At 39.5% G+C, this 19818-nt stretch overlaps 1 protein-coding gene across 3 annotated transcripts; it reads left to right on the top strand.

The window, feature by feature from the left end:
* Positions 1-606: 606 nt before the first annotated feature.
* Znf483 (zinc finger protein 483) lies at positions 607-18949 on the top strand. Of its 3 annotated transcripts, none has more exons than XM_047525045.1 (6): positions 607-691; positions 2626-3189; positions 5364-5452; positions 7702-7828; positions 8230-8325; positions 12017-18949. In XM_047525045.1, exons 2-6 carry the CDS (start codon positions 2751-2753, stop codon positions 13573-13575), a joined length of 2310 nt encoding a protein of 769 aa, XP_047381001.1. In that variant the 5' UTR covers positions 607-691; positions 2626-2750; the 3' UTR covers positions 13576-18949. The 3 variants fall into 3 exon arrangements, with proteins under 3 accessions (XP_047381001.1, XP_047380999.1, XP_047381000.1); XM_047525043.1 differs by having other exon boundaries at positions 8230-8340; XM_047525044.1 differs by lacking the exon at positions 607-691 and adding an exon at positions 722-891 and having other exon boundaries at positions 8230-8340.
* Positions 18950-19818: the final 869 nt, after the last annotated feature.

Below are 19818 nucleotides of genomic sequence, written 5' to 3'. Positions count from 1 at the left end.
AAAAAAAAAAAAAAAAAAAAAAGACTTGGGGCTTTACTGTGAGTGAAATGGGAAGCTTTTGCAGTGGTTTAGGCGAAGGAGGAACATAATCCTTTTGATGTTTTTTAGACATCTGCCTGGCCCTGCTGGGGAGAGAAAGGACAAGAAAAGAAAGGTCAGATCAATAAGCTATCACAACAATCCAGGAGAGGCATGATGGAGTTTTGGAACATGGTGGCAGATGTGGAAGTCAGTTAACATTTAATTTAGTTGTGGTATTAAGTATGGCTTGCATCAAACGCATCGGTAATACGCTTCTGCAGTAATTTTTTTTTTTTTTTTTTCACATTGAATTTCAGGGAATGGTAGTTACAGGAGGAAGGTGAGGGAAGATTTGAGGTTGCCAAGGAGACAGAGCCGCATAGACTTGAAAACCTGAGAGGGTTCTAGGCCTGCAAGCCTCTGGCGCAGCAATAATTCTGCAGCTAAGCCCCCCAGTCGCTTTCCACTATCCATGCGCAACAGGCCAGGTGGGAGCCTATGGAAAACACAGGACTTTTGGAAAGTGGAACAAACGCACTCCGGGAAACGTAGTTCAGAGTCGCTGCGCAGGCGCAGTGACTTCCGCGGGCTTGCGCGCGCAGCCGCTGCGGGACAAGCTTCTGGAAGCTCATTGCGGTGGTGCTGGAGCTGGCTGCGGATGCTGGTGCAGGTACTGGTGGTCCTGGGACCCTAGTTTGGGAGCTGCGGCAAGTCACCGGCCGAGCGCGCACCTGGGGACAGAGTGGGGCTGAGAGCAGCCGGCGGACCTGGCTGTGCCCTGCGGCTGCCGCTGCTGCTCTTGCGGGACAGAGCCGTCCGCTTCCCTGCATCCCTCCCTGCGCCCAGGGGTTCGAAACTTCGGCACTGTTGGTATTTTGGGCGGGATAATTCCTTGGTGTGTGTGTGTGTGTGTGTGTGTGTCCCCGTGTGTCCGTGTCCCCGTTTTGCCAGCACCCCTGGCTTTACCCCCTAGATAACAGTTGTGGCATCCTTCCCCCCTGGTCCGGATAACCAAAAATGTGCCCAGGCATTGCCAAATAACCCTTTTAGGGCAAAATAGTCTCTTCCTTTCTCCTCCTTGGCTGAGAATCTCTGCCTGCGTCACATTTTCACCCAGCTCTATTGTAACCTCCAGGGAGATGAAGTCGAGCGTCTTAGTCACAGCGGAGTCCCAGGTGGCCAGCACGGCGCCGGTGGTAGATAGGTGGGCGCCTAGTATTTGGCAAAGGAATAAATGACGTTATGCGTGCTGCGTTCTGTGCCCAGAGATGAGTACGGAATTGGGTGCGCGAAATTGTTAATGGTATGGTAATTGCAGGAGGAGACGCACATCCTCTCCCTTACCTCACAGTGGTTCATCCTTAGGTTGTGTTGTTTATTTCCTGAACCCTCCGGAGAGTGGGGTCTCCCGCCTGACCTATTCATGCCTGTCTCTACAATGCCTATTCCCAGCTCATTGTGGATGCTCAGTCATTTGTAGAATGAATGAATGAATGCAACACAGCAGGCTGTGTGCGTTTGGGGATCAAAGAGAATTTCACACAACAGGTGACAATTGAAAGGAGTCAGTTTTTAAAGAAAGAATTAAAGTTTGGTAGGAGACTTGAAGGAGGAAGAACTCCAAGGAGAGGGAATAACCGAGATGCCTAGGATAGTAAAGCATAAACTGGGAATGGGGGACTATTTCTTTATGAGTGCTTTGTCAATCTGGTAGCTAGAGCTGGAGAGATGAGGTCAGCCAGGCATGTTTCTAGGTGGTTGTGTGCACCCTCTGCATTGAACTTTATCTGAGACAGCTGGCCAGCGAGGGAGTATAAAGGGGGAGTGACAGGATCAACTTCTGTGTATTAGAAGAAATCCCTTGGCTATGGTGTGAGACTAGACTGAAGAAGCCTGTTCTTGGGCAGTTCCAATGCAATTGAATGGAAAGGATCTTAGCAAATAAAGTTACCAGGACTTGTTTATTAGTGGATGTAAAAAGTAAAGAGGAAGAGAGATTTGGTAGTCAAATGTGAGATCAGCCTTCTGAGTTAGGCAACTGGTGGGAAACGGGTCTCTGCTCACTGGGAGAGGGCAGGAGTAGTTAGGTTTGTGACGTCATCCCCTTGGCACAGTGAGCCTTCTCTGATAAATTTTGTTTATGAGGAGTATTAAGAAGTCTGAAGTTGGGGCTCAGATTGTGGCTCAGTGCTAGCATTTGCCTAGCGTGTGTGAGGCACTGAGTTCGATTCTCAGCACCACATACAAATAAAGATTCATCAACAACTAATAAAATATTTAAAAAAAAAAAGTCTGAAGTTGGAGGGTATCTTTAATTATCCTTAAGTAAATCCTCAGCTTTTGACCGATAAAGAAAATTGTCCTTTTTTTTTTTTTTTTGGGTGCTGGGGATCGAACCCAGGGCCTTATGCTTGCAAGGCAAGCACTCTACCGACTGAGCTATCTCCCCAGCCCCAAGAAAATTGTCCTTTTAATAGAATAGTTGGGCACGACTGTTCTAGACCTCTCAGGGTATGTATATGACTGTATGTCTTTGAACCAAACCAATGTTTTCAGGATTAACAACAATTCATTTTTTTTATGTCTTATGTTTCTTCTTGGCAGTTTCTGCAAGACTGTCAACTGGATCCCTGGAGTCCTTGATATTTTGCTGTGTACAGTGCCTGTTGGTGGACTGTGCTGATACTTAAATAGTCCAAAGGGGACTGGATTCCTGCTTGTGATTCACTATGCAAACTGTAGTGCCCCTGAACAAGATGACAGCCATCTCCCCAGACCCTGTGACTCTGGCCTCAAGTGAACACGACAAAGTCCCAGGAGCAGAAACTCCTGAGGACCAAGAAGCTATCTCAAAAGGAGACAGGGCTGACCTAGAGTCTTTCAGACAGAAGTTCAGGTGGTTTTGTTACTCAGAAGAGGCTGGACCAAGGAAAACCCTGAATCAGCTCTGGGAGCTCTGCCTTCAGTGGCTAAGACCTGACATTCACACAAAGGAACAGATTTTAGAGCTATTAGTATTTGAGCAGTTCTTTGCCATTTTGCCTGGGGAGATCAGGATTTGGGTAAAGTCACAACGTCCTGGGAGTAGTGAGGAGATGGTGACCCTGATAGAAGATTTGGCCCAAGTACTTGGAGAAAAGGAAGATGAGATTCTTGAAGAAAAGGAAGGTGAGATTTATAGATGGAGGGAGGAAGTGGGGAATTTCCTCAAGGTATGATAATAAACTCCTCAAAGGAGGCAATTTACTGCTAAGGAGAAGTGTTAAGACAAAAAATTAAGAATTAGAACCATGTAATCAAAGGTGAGGGCTTAACATCAGGAACCCTTTAAACCTTACAGAATGTGGGCAATCAGTTCTTTGTGCAGAGACCTTCCCTTAGGGGCCCTAATTTTGAAAATATACTGTGTTGCAGTAACAGACAAATCAGAAGTCAGGAAACCCACATTTTGGACACACCAGTTAGCTGCATGACAATAAATAGGTCTGTGGTGGTAAACACTATTTCCTTAAGTATCTCAGAACTCACGGTAGGATAAATTCTACCTGTCTGTCACTGCAGCACAGTGCTTCTCCAAAATTAGGGCCGCTCTGTGGAGGCCCCTGAAACAAAGAATTGATTGCTGGCATTTCATAAGGAAGAACAATTTCCTTAAATTACAACTACCTCTTTTGATTTCATAATTCTAATTCTTAATTTTTTTTTTCTGGCTGTCTAATCGGTAAAGCTGCTGAAAAAAATCTTTTCACAAGAAGAGAAGGGTATGATTTGAAAAAATACATCAAATGTGAAAAATACTGTTGACACCTGAAGGCAGTTTAATACACTTGGTTCCTGTGAGTTCAGTTTCCTCTTTTCAGTCTGTAGGAATCTGCTGGGGATTCCACAGGTGGAATCCGTTCTTGAGACCAGTTTGCTGCCTTCACTCAATAAACAGCTTTGGGACACACTTGCGCCATGCGCATTGTGCTTGGATTATGAAGTAAACACAGTAGCAGAAAAAAAGGAAAATGCCCTTTACCTTAATACATCTTTCAGTTTAAAACTATTCAGAGACTCATTATTGTGCAAATTAAATATTTTGAAACTGAGGGTTTGTGGAACAAAGGAAATCAGTTTTTGTGGAATTAAGAATTGAAAGGATATTTTGATAAGGTAGGGGAAAAAGCCGGGGTTCTTATAAGGTACTATAAGAACCTGTCTCTAACTATTTGTTAAATAACTTGTTTAAACTTGTTTCAAGAGTGGGAAAACGTTCATTCCTTTTTTCTAGAGAGAATTGAAACCTTGTAATATTATGAAATATATTTATGAGTTTTCATCCACAGTCCCTGGCTCACAGTTCCTATAACCTTGTCATTTCCTAAGTGACTGGCACAGTAAGTATCTTTTGTTAAAATATTTGTCCTTTGTTCCTGGGTTCCTGAAACTTGTTCCCTGTTCCGGAACAACTGCAGAGCTCTCGAGGTAAAATGCAGTCTTTTTGTTATTTATAACAAGCACCTTTCAGTCACACCTGAGTTTGTCAATGAAGTGATTTTTGCAAAGTCCCTAAGTAACAGATTACCAACCTGCCCCCCGGAGGGGGAGGGGGCAGGGGAGGGTTGGAACTCGGGGCCTCATCCTCCACCCCTGGAGAGGAGCTGAAGGTTGAACCAGTCATCAGCAACTGGTGATTTGATCAGTGATGCCTGTATGATGTAGCCTCCTGAAAACCCCTAGGGGCCTGGATTCTCAGCCTTTGGTAAGCTAAACATGTGGACATTCCTGGGGGTAATACACCTGAAGAGGGCATAGAAATTTGGGCATGTCCAGGCCTTAGCTGCTCTCATAGGCCACGAGCCTCTTAGTGCTTGACCCGAAGCATCTCTTCTATCTGGGTGTTCATTTATATCCTTTGTAATATCCTAAGTGGTAATTGGGATTACCCTAAGTTCTGTGAGCCATTCTAACAAGCAGGGGGTTGTGGGAACTCTGAATTATTGTTATTGGTCAGAAGTACCCAGAGGCTAAGACTGGCATCTGAAGTGGGGGACAGTGTCATGGGACTGAGTCTTCAACCTGTGGAATCTGGTGCCATCTCCAGGTAGATAGTGTCAGATTGAATTGAATTAAAGGACACTGAGCTGATGTCCACTGGAGTATGCACAACAGAACTGCGTGGTTGGTGTGGGGAACCCTCCTCCCCATACACACACCTCTGGGGTCACAGACGAGTTCTGTGTTGTATAGTAGGAGAAATGGACCTGCCCCCCACCCCCCGCCACAACCCTTGGGAACATATAAGAATGTTTAATCTGAAGAATCCACTAGAAAGACCAGATGTTTTTCCCCCTTCCTAGATCCAGTTACTCAAGATTCGGCTCTTTGCCAAGAGGAAAACTCAGGAGAAGATAAAATGGTTGCAGTTCTTTCAAATACTGAGTCATGTGTAAGTTTCCTTTCACTGGTTTTCATTCTTAAGTGAATACCTAACTGGACTCTTAAGTGGTATAAATATACAAAAATAATTCAGATAAAAAAAAATTCAGACAAGGAACTTAAAATTCACTTTTCACATGCTATTTATTTGAGTTCACAGATTGTGACTCTAAATAAAAACATTTACTAACATTCAACAGTTAATCCTGTAGAAATGAGTCAGGTGGAAATAGAATTGTATTTCCTTTATATGCTCAAGAGGATCTCCAGTGAGTAATGTTGAAAAGTAGAAAGCAATCTTCACAATATCAATAAAAGGTAAGGAATCACTACTGGTGCACTCCTGTAATCCCAGCTACTCATGAAGCTGAGGCAAGGGGATCATGGATTCAAGGTTAGCCTTGACAACTTAGCAAGATGCTGTCTCAAAAAGTAAAGCCAGGTCTGGGGTTGTAGCTCAGTGGTAGAGCACTTACCTAGCATGTGTAGGGCCCTGGGTTGTATCCTCAGCACCACACAAAGATAAATAAATTCAAAATAAAGGTATTGTGTCCATCTGCAACTACAAAAAAAAAAAAAAAAGTAAAGCCAGGCAACTCAGGAATCTTAAGGCAGGAGAATTGCAAGTTCGAGACCAATTTCAGCAACTTAGGGAGACCCTTGCCTCAAAATTAAAAGAAAAAAAGGTGGGGATCGGAGGTGGGGATGTTGCTCAGCATGCACAAGGCTCTAGATTCAGTCCCCATTACCAAAAAGAAAAGAAATCACTGCTATTAACCAGTGTTTTCTGAATATTCTAGCCAAGGCAGCAAGCACTGGTATTAAAGAGGCAAATGTGTATTCTCAGACATTATCTATTTTCAAAACCCCAAATAAACAACTGAAAAAGTATTGAAACTCGTAATATCTGGAAAAGTAGCTGGTTACAAATCATTAAGTTTCCTATAAAGCAGTAATCACCAGTTAGGAGGAAAAATCCCTTTATATTTTATTTTTCTAGTACTGGGTATTACCCAGAGGGGCTTAACCTCTAAGCCACATCCCTAGTTCTTTTTTTATTTTGAGATAGTCTTTCCAAGTTGCTTAGGACCTTGCAGAGTTGCTGACGCTGGCTTTGAACTTAAGATCTTCATGCCTGTCTTTCAGGTCACACCACCACACCCAGCGGTGGGCGGGAGGGGGGGCGGGGGGATTCTCATTCACAAGAATGAATTAACAGTGCTGTAGTAGGCCAGTGATAACTTCAAAATGTATGTCTGCTTTCCAATTCCTGGAACTTGTGAATGTTGCTTCCTTTGGAGGAAGATCTTTGCAGGTGTGATTAAATTAAAGATTTTAAAATGAGTTAATCCTGGATTATATGAGCAGGCCCTAAATGCCATTGTAAGTGTCCTAATAGAGTCTGAGGGAGATTAAATATACTAGAAGATGATGATATAAAAAGGGAGGTGGTTTCAGCTGACAGAGCCACAAGCCAAGGAATGCTGGCATCCACCAAAAACTAGAAGAGATAAGGAACAAGCGCTCCCCTAGAGCCTCTCAAGAGAGTGCAGTCCTGTGAACACTGTGAACTCTGATTTCTGGCTCCAGCACTGTGAGAGAATACATTTCTGTTGTTCAAAGCCACCAAAGTCATGGTAATTGGTTACATGGTATTACATCAGCAGGAAGCTGATACAAGTGATAATAGGCCCTCTGTTATACTGCCTCTCAAAGTGTCATGCAAAGGTTGCTATAGAAAATGAATTTAGTGAGTCAGTACACTTGTTTATAAATGTGGAGCAATTAGAGGTGTGAGTGTGTTATTGAATACAGATTCTGTAAGAGGATATAGAAAACAGTTACTGCATATAACTGGAAGTTAAAATTTGACATGCAATTGCTAGTACTGTTATTATGTATTTAATTACTACCTATAGTTAGCTTACATTAATTCTGCATATTTGGGGTTTGGAAATGTAAATCATAACCTTTACTCATAATTTTCCTTTTTTTTCCTAGGAATCAGTGTTAGAATTAACCTGACTAATCTTAGACATTCTAGAGAATTCTCATACAGCATTTAACAACAGGCTGGATGGGAGAGGCAGGGGTTATGCAATACTGTCACTCGTATTAATCATATAATAGCTAATCCACATAAAAACTTGAATACTGTCAAAGCCATTTCTTTATATGCTATATGCTAACTACTTCTCTGAATCCTTAGAGTCTGGCTGGGAATAATACAGTGCAAAATGACTATCTTTGGTGTTCTAGGAAACCATAACATTCAAGGATGTGACTGTGAACTTTTCCAGAGGAGAATGGAAGAAGCTGGAGCCCTTTCAGAAGGAGCTATATAAGGATGTGCTACTGGAAAACTTACATAACCTAGAGTTTCTGGGTAAACACATTCTCTTTATGATTTGGCATCTAAGCTAGGTGTCTTTTGTCCCCTGTTACAGAAAAATAAATACTGTACTTATGTAAAATATGTTAATTTTGTTGTGACTGAGCAGTCAGGGATTAATATGACTAATCCTAAAAATGGATTACAATATTATACTTTTATGCAAAATTATCTCCAAAAGAAGGTCTTCGCTTCATTGAATTGGAAATGGGGAGCATCATTTTGCTATAAGTGCACTCCCTTCCCCCATTTTCTCCTTGATTTCTAATATTGATGTCTGTATTTTATAGCATCGTTTATCTTTCTAGACAAAAGAACCAGAGGTTTGAGAATGAATGTTGGAATGTCTTTCTTCTATGCATAAGGTCATTTTCTATTCTTTTCTCTGTGAGCAGGCTATTCAGTTTCCCAGTTAGATTTGATTTCCCAGCTAAAGTGGATTGAATTGCCAAGGCTGCTGGAAAAAGAAATCTCAAAAGACTCCAGACCTGGTGAGTTGGTGAAAGGTAGGTAAAAACCTTAAATACAGTTGCTCACCAAGTCAGTTGGGAAGAGCCTTTGAAATGCTGGGCAGCCTATATACTAAAACGTAAAGATGCAAAGATGTAGAAGAGAGCCCTTGCCTTCCTGGAATGTTCTTTTTAGTGGGAGAAACTGTTGGTTTGGGTCCTTTGAGATACAGATGCCAAGAATGATTTGCCATGCAAGAGATTTATGTTGGGAAATTCCAGTGAACACAAATGGAAAGGGAGCTGGAAGAAGCCAGAGAGCCCTTAGAGCATAATGCACGTTGAACCTCTGTGAATGAGGCGGGGAAGGGCGGGGAGGTTGGGGAGGAAGAATCTTGAACTGAAAAGAAGTTCTGAGAAAGTTTAGGGAGGGCCAAAAGGGAATCTTATGTCTCACAGAAATGGGTCTAGCTATCTCTGTCCTTCGTCACTGTTGGGGAATAGCCTGTGGGCAGGTGGCCTTGCTGTGCAGGTGGCCTTGCTGTGAGTACAGTGGTGGATCTCAGCATCAGTAGGGGCCATCAGGCAGTCTCCCCACAGGAAGAGATCTGAGAGACATATCTTCATAATCCTGAAAAGATGTGGTATGGGGTATAGCTTATTGATGGAGCACTTGCCTAGCATGCTCAAGGCCTTGGGTTTTATCCCCAGCACTGCCAAAAAAAAAGTGTTAGTAATGTGATAAATGCTATAATGAGGGCACATACAAGAAGCTGTGGGAATGGAGATCATCCTGGATCTTACAGTGGCTTGTCTTATGACTTTTGACTTGTTTTTTTTTTTTTTTTTTTTTTTTTTTTTTTCCTATCAGGGATTGAATGCAGGGATGCTTAACCATTGAGCTACATCCCCAGCCCTTTTTATTTTTTATTGTGAGACAGGGTCTCACTAAGTTGCTTAGGGCCTCACTAAGTTGCTGAGGCTAGCCTTATGCTTGTGATCCTGAGTCACTGGGATTACAGGCATACGCCACCATGCCTGGTACTTTTTGACTTTACCATTTTGCAGAAATGATACACACTCAGTAGAAATCCTACTTTGAATTCTAAATTTCTCTTTTCCCTGACTAGCAATATGAGGCCCGGTACTCTTGCAACGCTGGGTGGTGGCAGTAAGCCGTAACTTTCCATCAGCCAAACAGTCATGCAGGGAAACAACTGACGTTTCAGTGTGTGTTGCTGAGCTGTGATGTTCAGTAGGTCAGGTGTATTAAGTGCCTTTTCACCTTAATGATATTTACAGCTTATAATGGGATGTAACCCCATTTTAAGTCAGGGAGCATCAGTCTAAAGGAGCAAGGACTTGTTTAGCATTTGAAGTAAATCTTGAAGGAGACATAGGAATTCATCCAGTAGACAGCATGTTAAAGGGGAAAAAATGTACATATATACATACATGTCAAATATATAGCTACATGTAGATTTTTTAATATTTAGAAAACATGTTACCTCTGGTTATGTTTAGGGGGTTAGCTTTTTTCCCCTTTATCTTTCCCTAGCTCTTCCTAAAATTTACTAAATTTGCATTTTAAAAAATTAGAAAAAAGGAGCTGGGGATATAGCACAGTTGGTAGAGTGCTTACCTTACAAGCACAATCCCCAGCACTGCAAAAAAAAAAAAAAAAAAAAAAAAAAAAAAAAGACCTAGAAATCAGACCAGAGACCCTGCATCTTATAGAAGAAAAAGTAGTTTCAAATCTTCAACCTGTTGACTGAGGATCAGACTTCCTTAACAGGACTCCCAAAGCATAAGAAATAAAAGCAAGAATCAATAACTGGGATAGATTCAAACTAAATAGCTTTCTCTCAGCAAAGGAAACTATCAGCAATGCGAAGAGAGAGCCTACAGAGTGGGAGAATATCTTTGCCACTCATACTTCAGATAGAGCACTAATTTCCAGAATATATAAAGAACTCAAAAAACTCTACACCAAGAATACAAATAATCCAATCAACAAATGGGCTAAAGAAATGAACAGACACTTCACAGAAGATCTACAAGCAATCAACAGATATATGAAAAAATGTTCACCATCTTTAGTAATAAGAGAAATGCAAATCAAAACTACACTAAGATTCCATCTCATCCCAGTTTAGAATGGTGATTATCAAGAATACAAGCAACAATAGGTGTTGGAGAGGATGTGGGGAAAAAGGTACACTCATACATTGCTGGTGGGGCTGCAAATTCGTGCAGCCACTCTGGAAAGCAGTGTGGAGATTCCTTAGAAAACTTGGAATGGACCCACCATTTGACCCAGCTATCCCACTCCTCGGCCTATACCCAAAGGACTTAAAATCAGCATACTACAGAGATACAGCCACATCAGTGTTCATGGCTGCTCAATTCACAATAGCCAGACTGTGGAACCAACTTAGATGTCCTTCAATTGATGAATGGATAAAGAAACTGTGGTATATATATACAATGGAATATTACTCAGCCATAAAGAATAATAAAATTATGGCATTTGCAGGCAAATGGATGAAATTGGAGAATATCATGCCAAGTGAGATAAGCCAATCTCAAAAAACCAAAGGATGATTGATCTTGCTGATAAGCGGATGATGACACATAATGGGGCATGGGGGGGGCAAGAATGGAGGAAGGAAGGACTGTATAGAGGGAAAAGAGGGGTGGGAGGAAGGAAAAAATAACAATCAAAAAAAAAAAAAAAGAATCATGTATCAATACTTCCATTTGTTTTAAAGAAGAAAAACAGTACTCCATCTCATACTGTTCTATCTCCTAGACCACACATTTTATTTTACTGAGGGTTGAATCTGGGAGCATTCTACCACTGAGCTACATTTCCAGCCCTGTTTTTATTTATTATTTGAGACAGGGTCTCATCAAGTTGCCAAGGCTTGGCTTGAACTAGCAGTCCTCCTGCTTTAGCCCTCTAGCTGCTGGGATTGCAGGTATGCACCACCGTGCCTGACTTCCAGGTAGTAGGAAGTTTTAAGACCAAACAAATAGGGTTGAAAGATGTCTGATTAGAGCGTCCTTAAGGTTGATGAGGTCAACCTTTGAGAGTCTAGCACACATGGTACTGCTTATCTGTGATATGATTAACATTTTCTATAAAATTAGTGCTATGTGTCTGTCTTGAGGAGTCTATGGATTAGGGATCCAAAGCATGGGCCTTGGTGTCAGATTGAAATTTTTGACTTTACCACTTATAATACACGTGACCTTCAGCAAGCTGCGTATGTTTTACGTACCCATTTGTCACATTCATGAAACGGGGATATGAGTAGGGCCTGCTTCATTGGGTTGTTGTGAAGATTAATTGAAATAATGCAACTAAAGTGTTCAGTGTGGCACGTGGTACTTGGTATTAGGCAATAAATATTTGTGTTCTTATTATTCGAAAAGAGAGAGAGAAGTTTGGATGTAGGAAGGATAGGTGTAAGCCTGTTAGAGAAATGTGGGTAAGAATTTGCATCTCTATGCATAATGCACTGACTTTTCATCTTCCTCCATATTTGTCCTAACCCTTATTTTCATCTTGCTTTGGTAAATTGCCTTTCTCCTTCCTGTTTTATGACTCTGTTTGAGAATTATCCAAGCCAGATTCCTTATTATTACTGTCTGTGTTCCTATTTTTATTCCAAATACAGTAGCTTCCTTTATTGCAAACAGAAAATATTCTATTTGTGATCTGTTTTAGAGAGTGAGCCTAGGGATGAATCGGAGTCATCTGTTCGAAAGCACGATGTTCTTATGGAAGGATCAACTTTAGAAGAAGTAATAGAAAAATGCTTCAAGGATGATGGTTATGATTTAACAGTAGAATTAAGGAAACGTTATGGCAGACCTGATGAGGGTCACGGCAAACGACATTCAAAAGGAACACACAAGAAAGGTCATCGGCGAGGCAGTAAGGGTGAAGAATTTGACTCAGAAAGGGGCTCTGGTGCAAAGCACTTCAAACGAACTTCTGACTTAATGAAACATCTGAGAGCATACTTAAGGAAGAAGTCTCGGCGGTATAATGAATCCAAGAAACCCTTCAGTTTTCACTCAGATCTTGTTCTGAACCGTAAAGAACATTCTTCAGAGAAGTCACGGAAATGCGGAGAAGGTGGGAAGGGCCTGAGTCATTCTTCATCTCTTAGTGAACATCACAAACATCAGAAAATGCATTTGGGAGGTAAGTCCCAGAAGTGCAGTAAATGTGGGGTGGCCTTTACCCAAAGCTCATCCCATTCTGAGAGAGAAAACTCAACGTGTGAAAAATGTCGGAAGGATTCACGTCAAGATACAACCGTAAATAAAAACGAGGGAACTGAGACTGGAGGAAAAACTCATAAATGTAGTAAATGTGGAAAAACCTTTAGCTATAATGCCTCACTCACCAAACCTCATAGAGTTCACACTGGAGAGAAACCCCACATGTGTAATGAATGTGAAAAAGCTTTCGGTGATAGTTCATCGGTCAAACCACGTCACAGAACTCACAATAGAGAAAAGCCCTACAAATGTGATGATTGTGGAAAAGGTTTCACCCTGAGCGCTCACCTCATCAAACATCAGCGAATTCATACTGGAGAAAAACCCTATATATGTAAAGACTGTGGGAGACCCTTCAGTGACAGTTCTTCTCTTGTTCAACATCAGCGAATTCATACTGGAGAAAAACCCTATAAATGTAATGATTGTGGGAAGTCCTTTAGTCATAGCTCTTCCCTTTCCAAACATCAGAGGATTCACACTGGAGAGAAACCCTACAAATGTGACGAATGTGGAAAAGCCTTTAGACAGAATTCTTGCCTTACTCGACATCAGAGAATTCACACTGGAGAAAAACCATATTTGTGTAATGATTGTGGAATGACTTTTAGCCATTTTACATCTGTCATTTATCATCAAAGACTTCATTCAGGAGAGAAACCCTACAAATGTAACCAGTGTGAGAAAGCCTTTCCTACCCATTCCCTCCTCAGTCGTCATCAGAGAATTCATACTGGTGTGAAACCTTACAAATGTAAAGACTGTGGGAAATCCTTCAGTCAGAGTTCATCTCTTAATGAACATCACCGAATTCACACTGGAGAGAAACCTTATGAATGTGACTTTTGTGGCGCAACCTTTAGTCGGAGCTCAATCCTCGTAGAGCACGTAAAAATTCATACTGGCAGTAGAGAATATGAATGCAACAAATGTGATAAGATATTTAAAAGTAATTCTGGCCTTATCAGACATCGGTTGTTTCACTCTGCAGAGTAATTCTGGGAATATAGTAAGGCAGGGGAAATTCATTCCAAAATGTCCCCTTATAATATCCCCTTATCTACACCTGGATTTCAACTACCATAACATTTATGAGTAGCTGCAACGTGAATGGGTTTGCAGCTATAAAGAATGTGCACCTTCATTCATCCCTCTTTTCAGTTGCTGGTTGGTAAAGTTATGTGGAAAGAGAAGAAGACATGTGATGTGAAATGCTTCTAAAAAGCCAAACTTAAGTTTGAAAAGTTCTTTTCTTTAGTGTATTTCTCTTTCTTTTGCTCTTCTTCCACTGCCATGTAGCATCATGGAAAGAGAACTTGACTGGACTCAGATAACTTGGGTTCTGTCCCCATTTGCCAACAGCTCACCATATAACTTTGCACTAATCATTTGACCCTTCTGATGCTTCTTTGTTTCTTTGCCCGTGAAATGAAGAGATGGGACTATTGATTTCTAAGTTTCACTTTGTATCTATGATATTCTCTGATGCTATGGGAATAATTTAAACATTTTTTTCATCCACTATAATTTTCTCATTTGTCTAGTAGAAAACTACTCAGTTGCAGGATACTGGACGTACGATAATGTGATATACTTTTTGAATACTTGATGCAGGAATCCCTAGAATGTGATAAATAGGAACAGATCAGGGAAGCTCAAATAAGTTTGCCTTCAGGGAATGTTCTAATCACACAATGCACCCCAACCTTTTTTCTTTTGGGTATTGGCTAAAGGAGTTGAGAATGTAAGAACTTGCACCTGAGCCAATTTAGCCACAAATCCTAGGAAAATAGATTGAGGGTGATGGAAAAGAAACACATGCTTAAAACAGCTATTCTGGATGGATTTTCTTTTGCAAAATAGAATTATATTTTTAAAAAACTTTGTAGCAAGCACAGCCTACTGCAATTACAGTGTAAGCATTCTGTGTAGCAAAGGTTACAAGCAGTTAGATTGGGTCAGATTGGGCCCTTGGACATGTTTTTGGTGTACATGATGGTAGTCTGTGTGTGTGTGTGTGTGTGTGTGTGTGTGTGTGTGTGTGTGTGACTATTTTAAAATTAGGGAATTCCACGTTGAATAAGGAAAACCAATAGTCTGTCTTAAAAAATTATAAGGGTGGATCACACTGGGCCCTGCCCTTATTTCTGGGGAGCACTCAGCTGGTTCTGAGTAACAGCTGCCACCTTTAGATAGGAAACCTACTGTTATTTGCCATGTTCTCTCATGTATATAACCTGACTTTCCCTCTGAAGGAATTTGATATTTTGATCCCGTTTCCCTCTGGAAAATACATATCCTAAAATCTAAAGCTAGTAAAATTTAGGAAAAGAATGTAGAGTTGATAAGAATTATTATTATATTTTCTGTTGTGAGATTAGACCTTAAAGGAAGGGACTATACGGGTATTGGTGGATATTCTTTAAAAATTTCATTAAGGAGTCTGAATAATAATTTCTAACTGAAAAAGGAACTAAAGATCCTGAGTGAGTTAGATTTGGGTGTCAGGTCACTAGGTTGCGGAGGAGCCCCACTAACTCAACAGTGGTACACAATTGAGTTCCTAACGTTGGAATTTGAAGCGGTTCCAGTAAAAAGAGAACTGAACGAGAAAACTCCACATTTACGGAAATAAAGAGATCTTAATGCTGATCAGAGACTCAGGAACGTTTGCTGTAATGTAATGCATTTAGGTTTGAAATGCTACCTCTGGATATAGGGTTCGCGTTTTCTTCTGGTGCCTCCTTCATCCCGCACCCTCACAGCCTGCAGTATAGGTTCTGCCGTGTGACAGCTGGATCTGCATAGTTACTGCTTATTGGACTGGCCAGATGTGTTCCAGCCATGAACGGAATGTGACCTAAGAATCATCCACATTGATGTAAGGTTTTTTTTTGTTCTCATAAGATATAATTTATGGAAAGAATTAAACATGTAACTCTTAAAGAAAGTTGTTATAGGATGTTTACTGCTTAGACTCCCTAACTTGCATTAGAGGATGTTTTATCTTGGTGTCAGTTGGGAATCTAGAGCACAAACTTTGTTTTTCAACTTTTTGAGGTATAAATTACATGTGGTTTAAAACACAGAAGAAAACAAAATAAAACACTTTACACATACAGTTTTAGTAAATTTACTGAGTGTGCAGTCATTACCACAATCTGTTTTTTAGAAATATCACCTTAATCAGATCCCTTACACCCTGTTACAGTTCCTCTCCCTTTCTTGCCCCTTCTCCCAGGCAGTACTAGTTGATCTGCCTTCTGTCTGTGGAGTTGCCTGTTCTGGACATTTTATATGAATGGAGTCATACGTGGTCTTTTGTGTCTGACTTTTTTCATTATCATGTATTTAAGTTTGTCTGTGTCAGCATGTCTGTACTTTCATTCTTATGTTAAACATATTCCATCTTATGGATACTTTGTCCATTAACCACTTGAATTTTTTTCCAGTTTTGTACTCTTATAAATAACGTTGCTTTGAACATTAGTCTGCAAGTCCGTGTAAATATTTACTTTCATTTTTCTTAAGTAGATGTCTATGAGTGGAGTTGCTAGGTCATACAGTAAATGTTTGCTTAATTTTTAAGGAAACTGCTAAATTGTTTTTCAAAGTGACTATATTGTTTTACATTTTGACTAGCAGTGTATAGAGGTTCCTTTTTCTTTATATTCTTACCTGAATTGTTACTGTCTGGTTTTTGTTTGTTTGTTTTGCTTCTTTTTTATAGTAGCCACTATAAAAGTGGCTCAAGTGGTATTTCTTTGTGGTTTTAATTTGAATTTGCCTGATGACTGACAATGTTGATTCATCTTTCATGTACTCTTTAGCCATTCATATAAATCTTCTTTGGTAAAATGCCTACTCAAATCCATTCTATTTAAAATTGAATTGCTGTTAATTGAGTTACAACAGATCCTTTACCTGGATACAAGTTCTTTGTCCAATACAACTTTCTAAATACTGGGCCGCTGCTGAGGGAAACCACAGACCCTACTGCACAATATTTATCAGTAACTAAGTACATATAATTGCCTGAATGACTTTCAGTCTGAGCCATCACCATGTACTTAATTTTCATTATTGGAATAAGTCAGATCAAGAGCAGTTTTTAAACTACTCACTCCTTATAGAATTGATTTTATTAAGCTTTATTTAGAATTGTTATTCTTACTTACATTGATGAGTATTAAAGTTAGCCCTGTGACAAATTTTATTTTATAATGAAGCTTTTGCTTTTAAAAATATTTCCTTGTAATGAGTTTCTTTTGAAGAAATTTCTTTTAGGTCACAGGACAAGACAAGATTTCTGTATATGAATTCACTTTTTTTTTTTTTTTGCGGTGCTGGGGATTGAACCCAAGGCCTCATACGTGCTGGACACTCTACCACTGAGCCACATCCCCAGCCCTTGAATTCACTCTTATTTTATGTATTTTAAAATTCTTCTTTAATGTAATAAAATATACATAATGTAAAATTAGCTGTTTGGGTCCTTTTGGGGTTGTATAATTCAGTAGCTTTAATTACATTCACATGTTTATATAATCATCACCATTTATCTCCAGAACTTTTCCATCATCCTGAACTGAAATTCTGTACTCATTAAAGAATAACTCACCATTTCCCCTCCATGCTTATTGTGACCACTATTCTAATTTCTCTACATATCTGAATTTTAGACATTTCACAAAAATGAGCACATGCAACATCTATTCTTTTGTATCTACCTTATTTCACTTTGTGCAATGTTTGGCAAACATTCTTTTTGTTTTAAGGAAATGTTGAATTGGATTTTCTAGTACAGGTAATCTTTATAAAATTCTTTTGTAAGTCATCCAGACAACATTGGTAAAGAACACAAGATCATTATGTGTATTGTCTGTCTTGTGTTTCACTGATTCCATAACTAGCAGTGAGTACTCTATAGCATTTGCACATGTCTTGAAGAATTTTAGTGTCTGTATCCATGCCTCTTATCTTAGAATCTACTTCAGAAAAATGAACAAGAATATCTTCAATATGAATTGTACACTGGAACAAAACAACGAGAGGTTATTTTGCTTTTGAATTCTGATATATCTGGTCTTTGACTTAGCATAGCTAGAATTTCATCTTCACAATACAAATTAATCTCTCGTTGAAATTCCTTGACAGATGGAAATTTGTCAAAGATATCTGTCATGAATTTGAAATTTTAGGAAATTTCTTTGTAAATTGGATGTTCTTTGAAAACAGAATATACCCAAAGTTTTCCTAGAGCGGTGGTGTCTTAACATCATACAATTCCTCTAAAACTAAATACTTGAAAAATTTTCAAATTTTGAATCAATTGATCTTTGATATTATTAGAAACATATGCCTATATCTTCTATGAGCAAAATATAATTCTCTCATGTATATATATTCTATGAGCAAAATTGTTTAATGGTACAATTGAAAATTTCAGGTTTTTTGTGTTTTTAAGAGATCTTAAAATTTTCTAAGTGATTGGCATACATAAAATAATTTCTTCTTTTTTGTGGCAGTGCTGGGGATTAAATGTAGGGCCTTGCGCATGCTAGACAAGCGCTCTACCACTGAGCTACACCTCCAGCCTGATTCTTTGTATCTCACCATGTAAAGTTCTTTTTTGTGTGTGGTCATGCAAGAATTAAACTTCTTTAATAGCTGGCCGTGTTTACAGTCTGTTAAAATTTCTTAAAATTGTTTTTGTTTTTTAGAAATTTAATTTCCACTTCATATGACTAATTTTGTGAATTCTTTTTTGACTAATTTGTAAAAAATTAGCAAATCTTAAATATCGTCTTAAGTGTTGCCTACTATATTATTTTCAACACTTGAAGTCAACAACCTTTTCATTTTGTTCTGCTGTAAATTGCAATCAGCATTTATCTTTGAATGTGCACTATATTCTCCTAGTCTCTTTTTTACTGGTTATAGTACTAGCTTCTGTATCTGCACTGAATTTTGCCTCAGTAATATACCTTTGTTTAAAATTCAAATATTTTCCATATTTTTTGCCTAGAAAATAATTGAAATAGCAAATGTCTCAACTTAATGATTATGATTTACATGCAAAACACTGTAACTTGTGCTGTCCGCATAGGTATATTCTAACTTGTGCTACTTGCATACAATATCCAAGTAAACCCATCATAATATTCCATCTGTGCATAGAAAAAAGTCATCTGAACTGAATCAATCTGTTGATACTGACTAGATTGGTGATATGTTTGTATGTAACACTAAAAACAATGCACGTTCTATACCAGTGTTAGAAGACCAGTTAGAAAACCAGTATCCTATGCGATGCAATGGTTAAAGTGAATTGTAGTTTTGTCAAGACAATAAAGTTGTGTTTAATGATAAAATATTTCACTGTGCTTCTGTTTTTAATTTTGTTTTGGTGCTGGGGATTGAACCTAGAGGCACTTACCACTGAGCTACATTCCCAACCCTTTTTATTTTTTGAGACAGGACCTTGCTAAGTTGCTTAGGTCCTTGCTAAGTTGCTGAGGCTGACTTTGAACTTACAATCCTCCTGCCTCAGCCTTCTGCTGTTTTAAAACTTTTGATATGTGCCACTATTTGCATTTTTAGTTTTTAATATCTCAAGTGACCACCATATCAAACTGTATAGAATTAGAGAAAGCAGTGCTAGTTACAGACAAACCAACAAATCACAAAAGTTTAATGCAATCAAAGTTTATTTTCCAGGCAGACTTATAACATTTTGCTGCTTACCAACATTTTGTAGCCATGCCATCTGGGACATGTGACCTCCAAGGTCCCAGAGGCAAGGAAGGGGAGAACTGCTGCATGGTACAGTGTATTTAAGCACTGGCCTAAAAAGAGATCTGTGGGTCACAACTGGGTTCCAAGGGCACTGCAGAGAACTCTCAGGGGCTTCTCAGGATATTTTAATGTTTAGTGATAGCACATCTCCTACTGGTAGAGACATCAACTAACTGCTACTGTGTTGTTGGAACTAACTAGCAATTGGAATTGGAGGTATTTCTTTTAGCCTAGGGGCACTATGGAAAAAATGATTATGGTACTGAGGATGCTATAACCAAGAAAGTTTGGGAACACCTGGCTTAGAAATCACTTATATTCTCTTCTTTTGGCCAGAAATCAGTCACGTGGCCCTAGCCGAATTCCAAGGAAGGCCAGGAAATAGTCTTCATGTGAGCACATGGATTATTTCTACCCGTCTCTTGTTCATCACTTCTTTTC

This window comes from Sciurus carolinensis, chromosome 14, assembly GCF_902686445.1.
Source record: "Sciurus carolinensis chromosome 14, mSciCar1.2, whole genome shotgun sequence".
Taxonomy (NCBI): domain Eukaryota; kingdom Metazoa; phylum Chordata; class Mammalia; order Rodentia; family Sciuridae; genus Sciurus; species Sciurus carolinensis.
The sequence above is the reverse complement of the archived record's forward strand: the minus strand, read 5'-3'. Positions and strand labels throughout refer to the sequence as shown.